General features: G+C 38.8%; 1 protein-coding gene across 3 annotated transcripts in view; it reads left to right on the top strand.

Moving 5' to 3' along the window:
* XPNPEP1 (X-prolyl aminopeptidase 1) overlaps nucleotides 1–18,687 on the top strand; it is a 38,884-nt gene that overhangs the window by 4,412 nt on the left and 15,785 nt on the right. For all 3 annotated transcript variants that reach the window (XM_034440061.3, XM_087872869.1, XM_034440062.3), the window contains 12 exons: nucleotides 1,619–1,718; nucleotides 5,232–5,352; nucleotides 6,112–6,175; nucleotides 10,362–10,466; nucleotides 11,156–11,248; nucleotides 12,029–12,172; nucleotides 12,505–12,600; nucleotides 13,404–13,485; nucleotides 14,381–14,591; nucleotides 16,515–16,604; nucleotides 16,773–16,823; nucleotides 17,788–17,846. In XM_034440061.3, the coding sequence (XP_034295952.1) occupies nucleotides 5,236–5,352; nucleotides 6,112–6,175; nucleotides 10,362–10,466; nucleotides 11,156–11,248; nucleotides 12,029–12,172; nucleotides 12,505–12,600; nucleotides 13,404–13,485; nucleotides 14,381–14,591; nucleotides 16,515–16,604; nucleotides 16,773–16,823; nucleotides 17,788–17,846 (1,112 nt within the window). In that variant the 5' untranslated portion in view covers nucleotides 1,619–1,718; nucleotides 5,232–5,235. The remainder of the gene's footprint in view (nucleotides 1–1,618; nucleotides 1,719–5,231; nucleotides 5,353–6,111; nucleotides 6,176–10,361; nucleotides 10,467–11,155; nucleotides 11,249–12,028; nucleotides 12,173–12,504; nucleotides 12,601–13,403; nucleotides 13,486–14,380; nucleotides 14,592–16,514; nucleotides 16,605–16,772; nucleotides 16,824–17,787; nucleotides 17,847–18,687) is intronic.

The following is an 18,687-nucleotide window of genomic DNA, read 5'->3' as shown; positions in this document are numbered from 1 at the left end:
CCAATCATATTGCATGTATTGACGAAATCTTCAGTAACTAAGCTGCTTATCTTTTGTTTAGGCACTGCCTCAGAGGGATCTATGACAATTTGCCACAGCCAAGTCACCATGGCCAACTCGCCATGGCCAACTCATCACAGCCAACTTGCCACAGCCAACTTGGCGCGGGACAGCTCGCTGCAGGACAAGACTTACACTAATATCAAAAAAATGGTGGAATGGAAGCATTAAAGAAAGAATACAAAAGGAGGGACAGAATGAAATGTGAATGACAAAAATTAAAATATTTTTTATTTGTTTTAAATAGTTGAATTGAAATTGTTAAATTGTCCTGCAGCAAGTTGGCCCATGGTGAGTTAGCTGTGGTGAGTTATCCCTTAGCAAGTTAGTCATGGCGTGTTGGCTGTGGCAAATTGTCCCATTCTGGCCTAAGAGGCATCACTGCAAATCCATTATTGCCACATTTTCTCTGAGGTTGCAAGTCCAGTGGTTTTCCATTGGTGGAAGCTCTACCTCTCTTAGATTTGCCTCTTTCCTCTTCTTTCTTCAAAGCAAAGTGTTGTTGCACTTTGCCACTATCACTTTTTTCTTCAGAAGCAATTGGAGTTTTTCCCCCTTTGGTTTCACTGTGAAAACTTTTTATTTCACTACAAAAACGAGCAGAGCAAGGAAATAATAAAAGTAGGGATGAAATAAGGTGATGGCTGGAATGCCAAGTATCCTCCAGTACCCTCTCTTCCCTTTGACCAGCTGGTGGCTTTTTTATCTTCTTCTTCCTCATTATCCCCATTCCAAGGAGAGGCAAAGCGGACACTGACAAAGAAGTATGAAATTATTGTGTAGGAAGTGCCCAAATTAAGGAAACTTCCGGGAGGCTGCAAGTATTAGGTGGTAGGCTGTGCCAAATTCATTGGGGGGTTGACAGATTGAGCTGCAGTGAAGAAAGCAGGGTTTGTACTATAAAATTCTGTTCCTGTCTCATGTATTTGCAGTAGCAATGAGAGGCAAGGGTTCAAGTGGGAACCCTGAAAAAAATCCTCCTTTTATGGAATTCTTCCTACTGGTACCTTATCAAGGGCATTAACTGATACTTGTTCCTGGAACAAAAGCTAATGAATAAGTACTTTTCTGTATCTTTTCTGTATCTTTTTTTCCCTCTTCTGAATAGCTCACAGTGTCTTCCTATAGAATACACATTGTTCTTTCAAATTTGTTTTCTTTTTTTCTATATGAGTTTTAGGCTTTTGGCATGCTACCCTTCTGATTTGTTGGTTGGAACTATGACAGTGATCCAAATTGATCCAAGACTGGTGTATATGCCTATAGCTTCGGGCAACTGAGTGGAGTTCATTTGTTATTATGTTCTAAACAATCTAATCCTGTGAAATATGTTAAGAGTTTGACATGGGCTTGGGCTTTCTGGCTGAATAATCTAGACTGAAGTCCAGGCTACTCCCCCTCCCCCTCCCAATGTCACACTGCCTTCTGTTCTGCTATTGTGAACTGGTACAGTCTATTTTTGCAAGAGTCATTATCTGCAATTATCCATTATGAGAAGAAAGAGGTTATTGTGGCCAAAGTCTGCTTACCTTTGAAGTTTTGCCCTTTGCTTTGTCAGGCATTGCTGAGTTAATGAAGAGCAAGAACAGAACACAGAAGTGATTTCACTATCCAAAGCTGGGAAATTTGGGTTTCGGAAGGATAACTACCTGGGACAGGTAAAATATGGGCCATATAGGTGATGTTAGATAATGCTTGTCAAGGTTTATTTTATAGTACACAAATACTTAATTTCATTTTTATTTGACTTTATTGTTTGTATTATTGCTTGTTACTCTAATATCAAATGTACTGCCTGGTTGCAATGTGTATAGAATGAAATGAGATCATCTGTATGCTTCAGAATGTAGAAGTTTGGTTTAGTGACCCATCCCAAAGAAATGGAAAGGGAGTAAAAATGATAGAAATTATGGCAGAGGCCTCCGAGATACATCATTTGAAGTCAATGTGATCTTCTCAAGATGCAGATTAGGTAGTAGGCACATGACATAAAAGAAAGGAAACCAGTAGATCCTTCCTTCCTTCCCAAAATGGAACTAACTATCTGTGAGAAATGTTGTGCTTGTTTCATTTGGCAGAAAAAAATGGGAGAATATTTTACAAGCCCAAGGAACATGAACAGGAACATGAGATAAAAGATAAAAGGAACATGAGATAAGGATATAATTTTCAAAGATGTAAAATAATAGTAAGTAAGTAAGTAAGTACCCTCTAGTTTCCTTTCTTTTATGTCATGTATAAATAGGAATCTAGGAGTAGAATAGTCATAAAGTGTGGTTCTAAAGTAAACTTAACTAAAGAATATATATATATAATTAGTGGGCAAACTGATTAGAATTATACTAGGTATCTGAAGGATAATGAAACATTAGTCTTATGCCTGGCTTATTTACTATCATATTTTTCACAATGTTGCTAAATTAAAGTATTATTCTGAACATGGGAGGATTAGATTCTTCATATCAGCAAAAGCTAGTACCTCAATTTTAAAATTGTATTTCAGTCTTTATTGGCAGTGTGCTAGAAAAAGCTTGGTTACAGTATAGTAGATGCCATGTTTCAGATTGATTCTTGCCTGCTAGAGGCAGTTTTTGCTTCATTAGTTGATCAGTGGCCATGGTATATATTGGAGTGGGGATATGCAATCAGATTTATCAGCAGTGGAATTTCTGTCGAACAGCAATTGCTTCAGTTAATCTAATGCATGTTGAGGCACCATAACTTATGTAGGGATAACAAATAGAATCCTGAAAGGGAACGCAGGAAAAAATGGATTTAATGGCGGCTGCTAGTGAATTTGGAAAACCTTGATCAAAACACAAGATGCTAACTCAGACTTTTCTACTTTCCTTTATCAAATCTGTTGAGATGATATGCCTATGAGACCTGGAATTCTGGGAGTTGAAATTGAAGCTTGTCCATTTGGGGAGAACCAGCTAATGAAAAATATTGTTAGAAGATAATTTTCCAGAAGATCACAATCTCTCTTAAATGGTCTGAAGAAGAATTAATTTGGTCTGGCAGTTTTCATTTTTTGCATTATTAGAGTAACCCCCCCCCCCACCATTTCCAAATCTACTTTATAACATCATAGTTTTCCAAGGGACAGAAATGTTGTCTTAGAATTATCTGGATGTGATAAAAAAAAATTGAATTAGGAAAAGTGCCTTCTAGTTAATGTACCATGGTAAGTGAAAAACAGACTTTGCAAAAGTTTATTTAGAAACAATTAGTGTGTGAGTAGTTTGTTGTATATGTCAGATTTCCCTGCCTTCTGCTTTTTGAAGGAGTATCAACCACCTGCCAAATTAATAGTTTAGATACAAACCTCAATTATTGTGTGAGGACAAACCAGAGCATTAATCAAAGTAGTCTTATAAGGAACAATTTTTCAGCATCGGTGATCAGTTGAAGGCTGAAAATACCTTGCACCATACTCTTTTATGCAACATAGCCATGTGGTGAAAAGAATGATGGTCACAAAAGGCTTGTTTGAACAAAAGGTGTACCTGATCCCTGAAAAGTCTGAAAAATAATCCTTTCAAAGAGCTAGATCTTAACTCTGTTTTGTCTTTGTGAGAAAACAAAGACGGCAAGTAATAATACAACTTCATTGTTTTTTCAGTTTTATTTTTTTCCTCTGGGATTAGGCCTCAAATATCTAAATGGGGTTATTGGGAATAGTTTATTGTAAGACTTTGCAATATAAAGTGTTATGTAGGATTGTGTGGTATATATTAGGTGCCTCTAATATGGAGTGTATCATTTCAGTGCTGCATAGGAATGACATATTACTATCGGTATGTGGAGTTCTGTTCCAGAATAATGGTCAGCTGGTCAGCCATCCTGCCTGCCTGCCTATGTATCTGCCTGTCTATTTATCTTCCTATCATTCTATCTGTCTGCCTCCCTGCTGCCTGTGTCTGTCTGTCTATCTACTTATCATTTGCATGTTCCATATTGGAACTGCTAAACAGGTCCAGTACTAGTGTATGCCATAGGGTCAGTAACTTTGTGCGGTACATTAGAAGAATGTCTAAGAAATCGGTCTAAGAATCTATCCTAAGGTTACCTGCTAAATTTTGTGCCTGAATGCAGATTTAAACTTGAATCTCCCAGGTCTTAGTTCAGCAGATTAACTACTAATCTATGATTTCTTGAATTTTGAGGAGATTGTGTAATGTAATATGGCTAACATTGCTAGATTCAAACTTTCAGAACAAACAAGTATTTACGCCTATTATGGAAAACAATCCTTTAACAATTATAGAGCTTGCTATTTATTCCTGGCAAGGGCATGTAATAACATGGAAGAGGTGATAACTCTCAGAATTTTCCCTATGACTGAAAACAGCAGCAGCTTGTGAATTATTTCCTTCCTGTTCTGTGTCCTTGCCCTTTTCTCATGTCTCAAAGCATCTGCTGATTTTTAATTCCAAATGTTTCCTTATATACAGCTTCTTCCAGGCTGCCCTCATTCAGCTGCCCACTGCCAAATAATTCAAGATGATTAACGTAAGATCTGTGAGAGTTTATCAAGGAAGTAATTGTAAGCTTTGGTCCATGATTAACCACTCCAGTGTTTCTCTGACTGGGCATTTAGTGAAAGACTAAAACTCAAAGAATTCTACTGATTGGAAAAGGTTGATGGCTTTTCTATTGTGCCCCAAATACATAGAATGTGTTTCTAAGAGCTCTCTTTCTCTCTTGTCCGCTAGTCTTTTCATAGAGAGAGAGTTTGGTTCAGTGGTTAAGACACCACTCTATAAACTAGAACACCTTGAGTTTTAATCTTGTCTTAGACGCAAAGCCAGGTGGGTAACTTTGGGCCAGTCACTCTCCCTCAGCCCTTAGAACGAGACAATGCCAAACCACTTCTGAAATTTTGCCAGGAAAACTGCAGGGACTTTTCAAAACTGCTGACACTGGAGTCAAGATTGACTCAAAGGCATGTGCGCACGCACAAAGTCTTTTCAAAGGTAAGTCAAGACCACTTGAGCAGTAATTCCAAAGGCTGCTATTTCAGCAGAACTGCACTGTGCAAGGTTGGGAAGGACAATAAATATAGATTCAAGCAATTTCAATTGAAAAATTCTACTTGATAATTTTCTGGAATTTTAAAACTTCAGTACCAAATCAACAGGACTCTTAACTTGTTGTTTTTCTAATAGGAACATGTTTCCGAAAATAACTACAGAACTGCTGAAGCAGCTTCGGCAAGTGATGAAAAATTCCAAATATGTTTCTGAACCCATTCAAGCCTACATTGTGCCCTCAGGAGATGCTCATCAGGTATTGGATTGTCTTCTGCTTGAGAAATGCCATTCAGAAAAAAAGTAATTCAGACAATAGAAAAACCTGTGTCTCTCACCAAACAGACTGCAGTGAACAGAGTTCCCAATTGTAATTTGTGTTGTGATGTCAGTGATCATTAACAAGATATATTGTAATTTCAGGGAGGCAGTCTTGATAGAAATATTTAAATCTGAAGCTTCCATGCAATCTCACGTATCACATGATTGGTATTCAATTTTGCATAGACTTCCTCGCTGGAAAGCAGAACGCAATAGGTTGGATCAGGTTTATGGTTATTGTGGCAGTGATGAACTCTGTGGCCACTCCAGATCCATTGTCAAAGGAAAGCAAGTTAAGGTTTCCCAGGACTAGCAGCCTAGGGAACTTTACATCTTAATCACTGTTAAAAGAAATAACTTTTTAAAAATGATACAGATATTTTTGAGATCATAGTTAAGATTAATTACCATATAGAGATCAACTGTAATGCTACTTAATTGATATTGAAAGAGAAAGGGAAGGTTGGAGACAAAACTAGGATTACCCAATGGAAGTACTGTATTCTTTTTGGTGTTGTTCAACCATATTCTTAATGATACAAAGACATCTGATGAACAACATGCCAAGATCTTTCTGTGCGTATTTCAAGACTGACAGAATAACAGCTGGAAAGCAAAGCTAATTTATGTGTATTTTCTACTACTTTGCGTCCCTTTGATCATCATTAGTTTTGCTGTTTATTTTTATCTTCCTCAGAGTGAATACATTGCACCCTGTGACTGCCGTAGGGAGTTCATTTGTGGATTTAATGGTTCTGCAGGTAAGTTTCTAGAATTGTGTCCAATCTATTAAAGTTCTTAGTTCTGTAACATCCAGTGCCAAATCTCTCTTCCAATTAATGGGGCCCTTAATGGGAACCTTTGTTTTTCTCACTAAATTATAGAGAGAAGTTAAACTTCTGCATTTTTCTTTTCTTTTGAATGTCCTTTTCTTTGTCTGTTTTTACATATAGATGTTCAGACAGACACCTGTAAAATACAGTCCCCAAAATATCACTTGGCATTAAAAAAAATGAACATGGATTCCAGATGTTTCATATTTCTTTTTGGGTTAGTTTCAATTTTGACTAAAGGGAGAAAATCAAAAGTTTACATGCTCTCTGCATAAACTCTTTTATACTCAACAGAATAGAATAAAATACATAAATGTTATTTATGCTGCCACTGGGATGCATTGAGGCATTGACATGTATTTAGTTATGTGTGGAGTGATATAGATACATCAGATGCATTAAGTGAACATTCTAGGCATCTGTTTTTAACATTTGGCAATCCCATGTCCTCACTGGAAAAAAATGTTAAGTTCTACATCAAATCTGACAGGTTTTTTATTTTTATTTTATTTTTAATACAATAAAACGTCAGCTGGTCATAGAGAACTACCCATACAAATTTACTATTAAAAGTTCTTTCAGAGACTTTGATGTTGTACTAATCTATCTGGACCCGTGCCAGTCGGGCTTCAGGCAGGGGTACAGCACAGAAACGGCATTGGTCGCGTTGGTGGATGATCTCTGGAGGGCTTGGGACAGGGGTTGCTCCTCTGTCCTAGTCCTATTAGATCTCTCAGCGGCTTTTGATACTATCGACCATGGTATCATGCTGCAGCGGTTGAGGGGGTTAGGAATGGGGGGCACCGTTCTGCAGTGGTTCTCCTCCTTCCTCTCCGACCGCTCGTAGTTTGTGTTGGCAGGGGGACAGAGGTCGACCTCGAGGCATCTCGCATGGGGAGTGCCGCAAGGATCAGTCCTCTCGCCCCTCCTGTTCAACATTTATGTGAAGCCGCTGGGTGAGATCATCCGTGGTTTTGGGGTGAAGTGTCATCTGTACGCTGACGACACTCAGCTGTACATCTCCACCCCAGACCACCCCAACGATGCCCTTGATGTGATGTCTCGCTGCCTGGAGGCCGTGCGGGTCTGGATGGGGAGGAACAGGCTCAGACTCAACCCTTCCAAGACCGAGTGGTTGTGGCTTCCGGCGTCCCGATATAGTCAGCAGGTGCCATCGCTGACTATTGGGGGTGAATCTTTGCCCCCCACAGAGAGGGCTCGCAATGTGGGTGTCCTCCTGGACGCACGGCTGTCTTTAGAAGAGCATATGACGGCCGTGGCCAGGGGGGCCTTTTATCAGGTTCGCCTGATTCGCCAGTTGCAGCCCTTTCTGGACCGGGACGCCCTGCGCACAGTCACTCACGCCCTTGTTACCTCCCGGTTGGACTATTGTAATGCTCTCTACATGGGGCTCCCCTTGAAGAGCACTCGGAGGCTCCAACTGGTCCAGAATGCGGCTGCGCGGGTGGTTATGGGTGCAACCCGTTGCGCCCACGTGACACCCCTCCTGCGCGAGCTGCACTGGCTCCCAGTGGTCTTCCGGGTGCAATTCAAGGTGTTGGTCACCACCTTTAAAGCACTACATGGCACAGGACCCGGGTACCTTCGAGACCGTCTTCTGCCACCGATAGCCTCCCACCGACCAGTCCGCTCCCACAGAGAGGGTCTTCTCAGGGTGCCATCGGCCAAGTCATGTCGGCTGGCGACACCCAGGGGGAGGGCCTTCTCTGTGGGAGCCCCAGCCCTGTGGAATGAACTGCCCCCGGAAATTCGTAAGATTTCTGACCTCCGGGTATTTCGCTGCGCACTCAAGACCCTGTTGTTCCACCAGGCTGGGTTAGCAACATAATTTTAAATTGGATGTTTTAAATTTTTGGGGTTTTAAATTAAGCCAAATTTATTTAATATTTTTAAATTATTTTAAATTGATGTTGATTCTGTTTTTAAATATACCGCCCTGAGTCCTTCGGGAGAAGGGCGGTATAGAAATAAAATTATTATTATTATTATTATTATTATTATTATTATTATTATTATTATTATTATTATTATTATTATTATTATTAATTCTGTATTCAGTGATTAAAGTAAGTAAAGAGAACCTTCTTGAATACCACATGTGAGCTTCCTGCTTGAAGAATATGATGACATATTACAACTTTTCAACGTTTTTGTGGACCACATTATGGTAATCTGTTAAGTCCATCAATGATTGGCCTTAACAGATTAAGGTTATCAATGATGAACAGACTGTAGACAAGAAGAAGGTGAAAGATGGGAAGTTTATTCACTTCTGACTCTTCTTGATGGACATCCTATAAGTAAGATTGTCTATAGGACCACCTATTTTCTTTGTTTCTACCCACACACAAACTCATTTCTTTTTTCTTTTTGATTCCTGATAGAAAACAGGTAATCAGAAAAGAAAGAGACCACACTTTCTAAATCTTTCTAGATCACTCTTGTTTTCCGCATGTTGGACCAAGTAGGCCGGATGACCTAAGGAATATCACTTCCGGACTTCAGATTGTGCTCTCATTGCATATCTGGATATATTACAGTCAAATCTTCCAGGCCATATTCATATGCATCCCCAACAACCCTGCTTTCTTTTTTCTTGTGTTCAAGTAAAATTCTATGTATATTTATTCAAAGTAATCCCTAACCGGGATTACTTCTAATAAGTGTGAATGAGATAGTGCAATTCTATCCATGACTATCCAGAATGGGTAATACACATCAGACTGTAGCCTTAGATATAGTTAGAGCCCTTTCCTTCCCCCTTTCTCTCGTTCCCCCTTTCCCCCTGTGTATATCAGGGAGGTGAAATTACAACACTATTGATATATCATTTGTATCTATGCATACAAGAGAGAAATGATTAGCTCATTTCTGAAGAACTGTTTGGTTTTGCAGTTTACATGCTGGGCAGAAAAAGATTTGAAAGGTTTGAATTGTTGCTTCCCCTTTCAGCATACACACCAGCTGGACTGGTGATGTAATACCAGAGTACTAATGAGCTTTTGCTGACCCTTAGATGACTCTCCAATAAAACAAAAATCCTGTTAGCTATTTCATAGAGTACTTGCAGCTTTCCTTTTTCTCTGTCCAAGGCCTATGAAAATAGGATACTTGTACTCAGGGATTTGCAGTAAATAATATCAGTTAGCCAAGTTTAGTTTCCCTAAAGAACATTTTCTGCATCTGAAATCACTGAGCATTGAACACTAATTCATTCTTTCTCTCCCTCTCTCTCTCTCTCTCTCTCTCTCTCTCTCTCTCTCTCTCTCTCTCTCTCTCTCTCTCTCTCTCTCCTCTCTCTCCCTCTCCCTCCCTTCCTCCCTTTGTGTGCATGCGTGTGTGTGAGAGTGAGTCTTGCATCAGAACAGCATGTTCTGTTTAGCAACATTTCTTGTGGCTTCAAGCATTGCACTGTAGTCTTAAGATCCGGGTTTAGTTTCAAGCTGTGCCGTTGATTAACATGCAGCGCTAACATTGTCAAGACACCTTTTCTATGGCTTCCTGTTTGCCTGCTAAACAAAATAAGATTAACAAATTAACAAGTCAGGTATATATAGCTCTGGTGGACCTCTAATTATAAGAAATCAAATCATCCAATAGATTCCCATCCTTTAATCATAGAGCAAATTGCCTCTCACAATGCTCCAATTGGCATTTTCCTTACTTTGCTGAAGTGACATATTTTAATGGTTTGATCTCCAGTGACCAATCAGATACTTTTAATTATCTTTTATTTCCAGCCTTTTCTTCTACCTTGGCACAAAGAACTTTGTTTTACAGGATCAGCATTTCTTTTTTCATGTGCTCAATATTCCATTGATTTAGAAAAAAATGATTTCAACTATTTCTTTTTTTCAATGCTGCAGGGCATTCTTGGTTGGTGTCATCAGTGGTTTGGCTTAGCAGGCAAAAAGAAGTATCTTCCTTCTTCTTAAGCTTTTTTCAGCAAGAACTCCAAAACTCCATCTGGGCTTGAGATGTTTTAGTGTTAACATCTGATTAATATTTTTTTTTCTTGGATTTATTAAATGTGAGCAATGCCTTCCAGTGTCTCTGTAGTTTCAGTTCTTCTATCTTCTCTGCTTTCTGACAGGAACTGCCATTATAACAGAGCAATATGCAGCCATGTGGACAGATGGACGCTATTTCCTTCAGGCATCCCAACAAATGGATTCCAATTGGACACTCATGAAGATGGGTGTGTGTGAACCCAAACCAGGGTTTTATTTCATCTTACCGAGAAAATTATTTTAGCTGACGAATATCCAACAGGATTATGTTGAGAAACATCTATTGACACACCATCAAACTGTAATATATCAAACTGTAATCTGTAATATGAGAAAAGGGAATAATTATTAAGGATAGAATACATTCTATTTAAGCCATAAAATTCATGTAAGTGAATTTAGATTTTTAACTTAGTTTTATCTGCTTTTTAAAAAGTTCTTCTCTGACATGCTACAAGACCAGTGAAGGCCTTAAGCCTAATACATCTCATGAATACCTGCTTTGTTTGAAACAGTACTTTACATTATGTAAACATAAGTTCTTCAGTTAAGGAGTTGCATTTGTTATTAGTTGACACTGTAATTCCTGGTTTTGCCATGCTAAGTGGACTACAGGCAGAAATCAGAATAAAGTAAAGTAAGTAAAATTAATATTCATCATCATACTATTTAAACAGAATGTTGACACTGCTAGTTCATGTGAATGTTACAGAAATAGGGCTTGTGTTTTACTTTCTCAGGTTGCTTTTGTCCATCCAGGAGAAATCAGTGATTTCTATGTAGGGAACAAGGCAATTATTCTATCCACTTCATCTTGGTTTGAGTTGGCCTTGCTTTAATGTTTGCAATCTTGTCTTTTGGGATTTCCTTTCCTTAGGACTTAAAGACACTCCTACTCAAGAGGACTGGCTTGTAAGTGTACTTCCTCAAGGTTCCAAAGTTGGAGTGGATCCTTCTATTATTCCTGCTGGTGAGTTTGATCCAGTGCTTTCATTTTATGTAAAGGGTTAAATTTTCCCACCTTGCCCTGATATACTAATCACCAATCATCTTTGTTCGGTGTGCAGTTAGTGGTATATAGCAAAACTTATATTCCACTTCATAGTGCTTTAGAGCTCTCTGTAAGTGGTTTACAGAGTCAGCATGTTGCCCACAATAATGCGGGTCCTATATAAAGTATTAGCAATAGCAATAGCTCTTAGACTTATATACTGCTTTACAGTGCTTTACAGCCCTCTCTAAGCGGTTTACAGAGTCAGCATATTTCCCCCAACAATCTGGCTCCTCATTTTACTGATCTCAGAAGGTTGGAAGGCTGAGTCTACCTTGAGCCTGGTGGGATTTGAACTTCCAAATTGCAGGCAGCCAGCAGTCAGCAGAAGTAGCCTGCATACTGCTTTCTAACCACTGTGCCACCAAGTCTCACTCGGTAATACCTCACTGAGGTATTTCTAACTTTCCTTTAGGATGATGGATGACAGAGTACAGTTACCTGGCAGGATGAGGTCTGCAACATGCCCTATCTGCTGGAGCAAGTGGGTGGGTCAGACCCATTGGTTTGAGATGGTTCATCAGGTAGCCTGGTTTCATGCCATGGAAGGCTTTTCAGGTGATATCTGATATCTTGAATTGGACTCAAAAAAACCTGGCAACCAATGCAGCTTGCGCAACAGCAGTGTTACAAGAAGATTATGTATATGCATATCAGGAATGCATTATGTAACAGATTATTTCTCTCTGCCTCTTTCAGACCAGTGGAAGAGAATGAACAAAGTCCTGAAATGTGCTGGCCATGTTCTTGTGCCAGTCAAAGACAATCTGATTGATGCCATATGGGTAGATCGGCCACCACGACCTTCTAGGTCTCTGATGACACTAGGTTTTAACTTCACAGGTAAGAGGAACCCAAATATGTTTGTGGATACAGCACTGAACATGTTTTTCTAACAAGATACCCTCCAAATTTTCTGATTTTTTAAAAGCCAACATCTGGCAGGCATCAGGTCAGCAGGCTCCTTTTTTAATTCTATCTTGACCAGAGACACAGGAAATGGGATGGTCCAGCATGATATTTTGAAACCACTATTGTGACTTTAATATTTGCTAACTCGTAGAAATAGCTCTGAAATATAGGTAATGCTGCCCATTTGCAGCAAGGAAGTCCTTGGTTGTGCACATGCCTGAATTCCAGTTTGGCTGAGCTCTAATTTTAATTGTTTGTTGCAGGGATCAGTTGGAGAGAAAAGATTACAGCTCTGCGGGGCAAAATGACTGAGAGGAAGGCTCTCTGGTTTGTTGTGACAGCTTTGGATGATGTGGCTTGTGAGTATCAATGTGGGTCATTCAGCATTATTTTGTTGCTATGTTGAATGATTTCTGGGCATTGGCAGTGAAAATACTTCCAGCAATATGTCCGGACTATTACTCCATTTTTTTTTCTTAGACCATGGTTTGTCTACACACAGCTTGTTGAAAAAACAAGCAACATAGTAGGCTGGACTTATAAAATATAGTGAGCCTAAAACCAAGATTTATAAATTACACAGCTGACTTTTCATAACATCATAATCCCAGAGCTAATGAACCACTAATGAAATGGGACTTAGTGCAGTAGCTGGTCAGGAGCAATCCTTTTTAAATGCAGAGATCAGAGGAGTTAGCTGATCAATGCAATTAATAATGAAGAAAAGGAGGCTGATGGTTCCCAGTAATTTTAAACATCTCAGCATTAGATGGGTGAAAAAGTCCTAATTCTTGAAGATAATGGGTCCTTTCTTGAAGCTGCCATTCTTCCAAGACTCCCATGCATAGCACTAACTGCAAAGCTGCATGTCTGCCTAAAGCAAATCTTCAGTGCCTTTTCTAGGGCTAAAGCTGTGGTCAGGCTTTGGGTGGGCTGCTATAAATCAGGATCCAGAAAGAAGGCCAGGTCAAAACTAAATTTGTTGTCATTTGATTCTCATTTTTGGTTTTCTGTACCAAACACTATCAGTGCAGCCTAATAGTGCCATCTTGTGGCAGAAGCTGTGAAAGGATCCAGAAATTATATCTGGATGAGGATATTGGTTAAAAGGTTGGTTGGATGTTAATCAAGGCTCTAATGCTGTCTTTTTATTGTGTTACAGGGCTTTTTAATCTTAGAGGGTCTGATGTGGAATACAATCCAGTATTCTTTGCTTATGCTATCATAGGGATAGACACCATCAGGTAAGAACTATAGCTTTCTTACTAGTTTTACTAATACTTGGCTGTTTTTTTAAAAAAATGTACATAAAATTTTTAAAAACAAAGTGTTTCTATTAACATATGTGTATTTCCAAATCAGCATCAATGGATATAATATGTGATGCCTTTAAAGACCATTAAGCAATTTTATTTTATTTTTTGAAGCTCTTGATTGATTTCCTGTGATAATTTCTGCTTCATGTTTGTATTAGCTTTTATTAACAGTAACATTATGAGCATTATGTGGCACAGTGGTTAGAATGCAATATTACAGGCAAACTCTGCCCACAGTCAGGAGTTCGATCCTGACTGGCTCAAGGTTGACTCAGCCTTCCATCGTTCCGAAGTTAGTAAAATGAGGACCCAGATTGTTGGGGGAAATATGCTGACTCTGTAAAATACTTAGAGAGGGCTGTAAAAGCACTATGAGGCAGTATATAAGTCTAAGTGCTATTGCTATTATCCAGCAACTCATAGATTTCATCACTTTTTACTCAAACATTGTTTATGTAGAAACATTGCATTAAAATTATCATATAACATTATATTGTTACTTGCTTTTAAAAAGTGTTTTATGGAGAGGTGAACAGAATGTTATGTATTGTATCAGAGTTTGATAACTATTAAACTGTACCCTGAATAGAATCTGATTTCAATATCATCCCTATGTAATATTTATTAAATTTACTTTTCTGAGAAGTATTATCTTAAAGACGTTATAGTAATTTCTCTTAATGAGCTTAATGACATCAAGCTCATTAAAACTTTCCCAGTGACTCTCCATAAATGTAAAGACACAGTTGTCTCCCCTTTATTAAATGGGCAGTTTATCCCAGAAATGTTATCTTTTGCTTCTTTTCCCATTCTTCTCTTTTAGGTTGTTTATTGATGGCAATCGCTTAGTAGACACAAATGTGAGAGAGCATCTGTTCCTGGATTCTGCTCAGGACCCCGAATTGCATGTACAAGTGCTGCCATACGATTCCATCCTAACTGTTCTGAAATCAATTTGTGAAACTCTCTCTCCACATGAGAAAGTTTGGCTCAGTGATAAAGCCAGCTATGCTGTAACTCAGGCTATTCCCAAGGTGTGTACATACGAACAGGCAATTTATGTCCAAAGCCAAGATCTCGGGAAGTTGCTAATGCTTTCTGGATAGATGAAATAACTAGTACGTTAAAAGAATTTATTCAAGAAGTGTGTTGGATTAGAAAAGGTCAGGTAGATGAGATTATCAGCATCTAAAGGGGGGCGAGGTGGGGCAGTGGGAGGGAGAGGTGGAGGGAGGGGGAGAGAGAGAGAGAGACAGAAAGAGAGAGAGACAGAGAGATACAAAGAGACACTCAGAGAGAAAAGAGGGACTCTGTGTGTGTGTCTTGGATATTTTATAGTTCTGATAGGAAGGAAACTCAGCAGCCTAAAATTGCATTTGTCTGTTTTTGTTGCCATATCCTACCACTGACTCAGGTTCAGTTTGCAATCAGTCTTCCAAAACCCTTTTTACAAATACTCTTACCAAGTTCTGTATTCTTGGTGCACTTGATTTCTTAAATCAGGACTTTTGCATTTGCCTCTCTTAAATAAACTTAAAGTAAGAGCTGAGGTGATGCAGTGGTTAGAGTGCAGCACTGCAGGCTACTTCAGCTGACTGCTAGCTGCAGTTCGGCAGTTCAAATCTCACCAGCTCAAGCTTGATTCAGCCTTCCATCCTTCTGAGGTGGGTAAAATGAGGACCAGATTGCTAAGGGCAATATGCTGACTCTGTAAACCGCTTAGAGAGGGCTGTAAAGTACTGTGAAGCAGTATATAAGTCTAGGTGCTATTGCTATTGCTATAAATGTCTTTTTCTTATCTTCATCTTCATCTTCTAATCAATGAAGATAATTTTGATTCGCTTCATTACCTGTTTTACCCAACTTTTATCATTTACAGATAGAAGAAGCGTCCCCTCAACTTTTTCATAAAGCCACTAATACAAAAAATGTTACGTGATCAAGGCATGAACCTGTTTATCCTTAACTTCAATGCTTACAGTTAATTAAGTAATACTTACATTTAACTAGTTTGCTAATCAGAACATTATGGAGAGCTGTATTTAATGCCTTCCTAAAATTAATTTATATTTGTAGATGTTCAACAGTTACCTCACTTTTTGAAAAAAGAAACAAGATAAGATTGATCTGGTAGTCTGTTATTGTGACAAAGGTTGGGAAAGGTTTTTTGTAAACTAGCAATTCATTTATTTCATCTTGTATTCCATTATGTCTTCTTTTTTGTATGGATGCTGGACTTGAACTCCAATGGCCTGGGCAATTAATATTTTAATATAGTTTTTGTCAGAATGCAAATGTTGATGTTTGCCATACTAGAATATTGCTAAATTGATGCAATATCAGAGACTATTTTCTTGAAAATGCTGGCTTCCTTTTTCTCCTCATTGAACATAGGGACAAAATTTGTTCTCCTTTAGTTGCCTGCCAGTTCTCTAGTATTTTTTGCAGATGATACATAAAGGTTTGGCGGGGCCATTAGGAAGTTCCTTTAGCAGCCTATAATGCAGTTCTTCTGACCTTGGGAATTTAAATTTTCGATTAAAAATTTATTCCCTGAACATGTCTCTCAATTTCAAGCCTTAATATTGCTGTTTATTCTACTATTTACAATAATATCTCACACGTAGGAGAAACATGACCCCAAATACTTCAATAGCTCCATCCTTTTGTTTCTTATCCTTTAGCATTTTGATGCTCTGAGTTCTGGTCAAGAAGGATATAAATGCAAAACAGATAGTCTGGGAATGAGTAAATTACCAGATAGTAGTAGTAGTATAGCCTTTATTGTCATTGTACATCATATATACAATGAAATTGATATTTCATTGGTATCTGGAAACAGATATGATGTTGAAGAAAATGTAGCTTACTGTAGTGACCATGCCATGCCACACCTGGGCCATCAGGTACTTGGAGGCCTGACCAAACTCTGCTTTTTTGTTTTGTTCATGTTTCAGGATCACCGCTACCTCACTCCCTACACTCCCATCTGCATAGCAAAAGCTGTAAAGAATGTGGCGGAAGCTGAAGGCATGAGGAAGGCTCATGTAAGTGATCTGCCCAGTTTCCTAAAACAACAGCCTTCTGTGCAAAAAGCTGAAATAATGAGATATTATGGGAAGAATTGCTTTCATTACAATTGACTGCTGAAACATATATGGTGGTTCCAAATTCTTCTACACTTTTAACTGTTTTATTTCTCCTTTTAATGACAGATTAAAGATGCTGTTGCATTGTGTGAACTATTTAATTGGCTGGAGAAGGAGGTACGATTTTACGGACCTTTCTTATGGGAGGGGTATTAGTTGGAGTGAACACTTACATGAATAGCATAACAGCATCATGGATCTAGGAAAGATATAGCCAGCCTTGAGCCATTATGGGTAATGACTAATGTGGGTCCTGAACAGAGGTGTAATGTGAGTCCAGAGGGGTCATCAAATTATGGGCCTACATTCTCTGGGGGAGCACAATCTGCTATCCTGCAATCAGTAAGTTTCTTAATAAGTAGCCATTCTGTCTTGTTTGGGTTGAGGCTGTGCCTGTTTTTCCCCATTCATATCCTGAAGGCCTCCAGGCATTGTATGTTCTGTCATCTTCCATTTGGCACAGAGTGAAGGTACTTGGTATCACCTGCAAATTAATGCTAGCTTCACTCTGAACTGCTGGGTGACACTTCCAGTCTTTATATCCAGCTATGTAGATGTTAAGAGTTGAGAAAATACCAAACTCTGGGACACAAGGAAATGAACAAGGAACTGTCCTCTCCCCTCTTTTCATCACCAACAGAATTTGCAATTCAGGAAAGAGTAGAAGAACCATAAAATGGTGCTTCCAACTTCCAACTCTCATAGGTAGTGCCAAAGGATAGCGTGGTCAATAGTGTGTTGAAAGCTGCTCTACTACTGTTGGTAATAGTCCAGTAGGATAAAAGTAATCACATTCCTCCCTCCAAACCCTACCAAAAGTTATCTATGAGAGCAACTAATGAAATATCCATTCCATGTCCAATATGGAAAGTTCCCGATTATGTCATTGAGATATATTCTTCATAACTGATGTGTAGACATTTTGTAATTATCAGTCCACCTATTGAATGCTAGTATGTAACGGAGGGGAGGGAAGCTAATAATGGCATATCAGAAAAAACATAGATATGCAGAAAATTAAAGTCTGACTGAGGATATGCTATTTTATTGATTTAATACAACTTTGTCTGATGCTTGCCAGGTTCCCAAAGGCAACATTACAGAAATCATAGCAGCTGATAAAGCAGAGGAATTTCGTAGGTAAGAAAAAAAGACTAACGTGGGATGTCCTGGGTTACTGCAGTCCATGTTCAGCAAATTGTAGAGGTGGCAGGGACTGTTAGATGATTTCACATGCTAAAAATGAAAACATTTGCATATTCCAAAAAAAATGAAAGTGTTCTTTTAAAAATAAGCCACAAAATCTCATGAGCTTTCATGTGAGAGCAGATATATTGTACCATTTGGCGGTCTTTCAAAATTTTACCATTTTTAATTTTAGAAATTATAATGTTTTGAGGATTGTAAACTTAACTCTACTGTACTTTTAAGACAGAATTAATAAACTTGAATATATAACCTATTCTGAAACACTCCAGCTAACATTTTACTGTCGTTAGTGGATGGACACACTAATGGGACCATTAGTCTAGCACGTAATTCCCCTTCCCTTTCAGCTTTCCAAACTTTGGGTGATTTCCTACCTATTATTAATCTAAAACAGTGGTTCTCAACTTTTTCTTCACCACGGATCCCCTTTAAATACCTTTTGTGGTCATGGATCATGGCCACGGACCCTTCAAATGTTATGTTATGTTATGAAATGTTATGTTAAATCATAACATTTCTTCAGTCCTTCACAGACCCTCTGAAGACATTATGGCCCCTCCCAGGGGTCTGCAGACCACAGGTTGAGAACCATTGTTCTAGAGTAAGTTGAACAAGTCCTGGCTTGCATGACTAAGTGGTTAGGTTCCAGATCTCCAGGATCCAGTTCACCTCACTGACCTGGAGTTGTGAAAGATGAAGACTTTGGTTGGCCTTTGTTTCTTAGTATTCCGAGTTGAGTACGTTCTCCCTATAATAGTTCTTAGTATTTCAA

The sequence above is a fragment of the Pantherophis guttatus genome, chromosome 6 (assembly GCF_059756535.1).
Source record: "Pantherophis guttatus breed Tessera chromosome 6, ASM5975653v1, whole genome shotgun sequence".
In the NCBI taxonomy this organism is placed as follows: domain Eukaryota; kingdom Metazoa; phylum Chordata; class Lepidosauria; order Squamata; family Colubridae; genus Pantherophis; species Pantherophis guttatus.
Note: the sequence above shows the minus strand (reverse complement) of the source record. Positions and strands in the feature narration are given on the sequence as shown.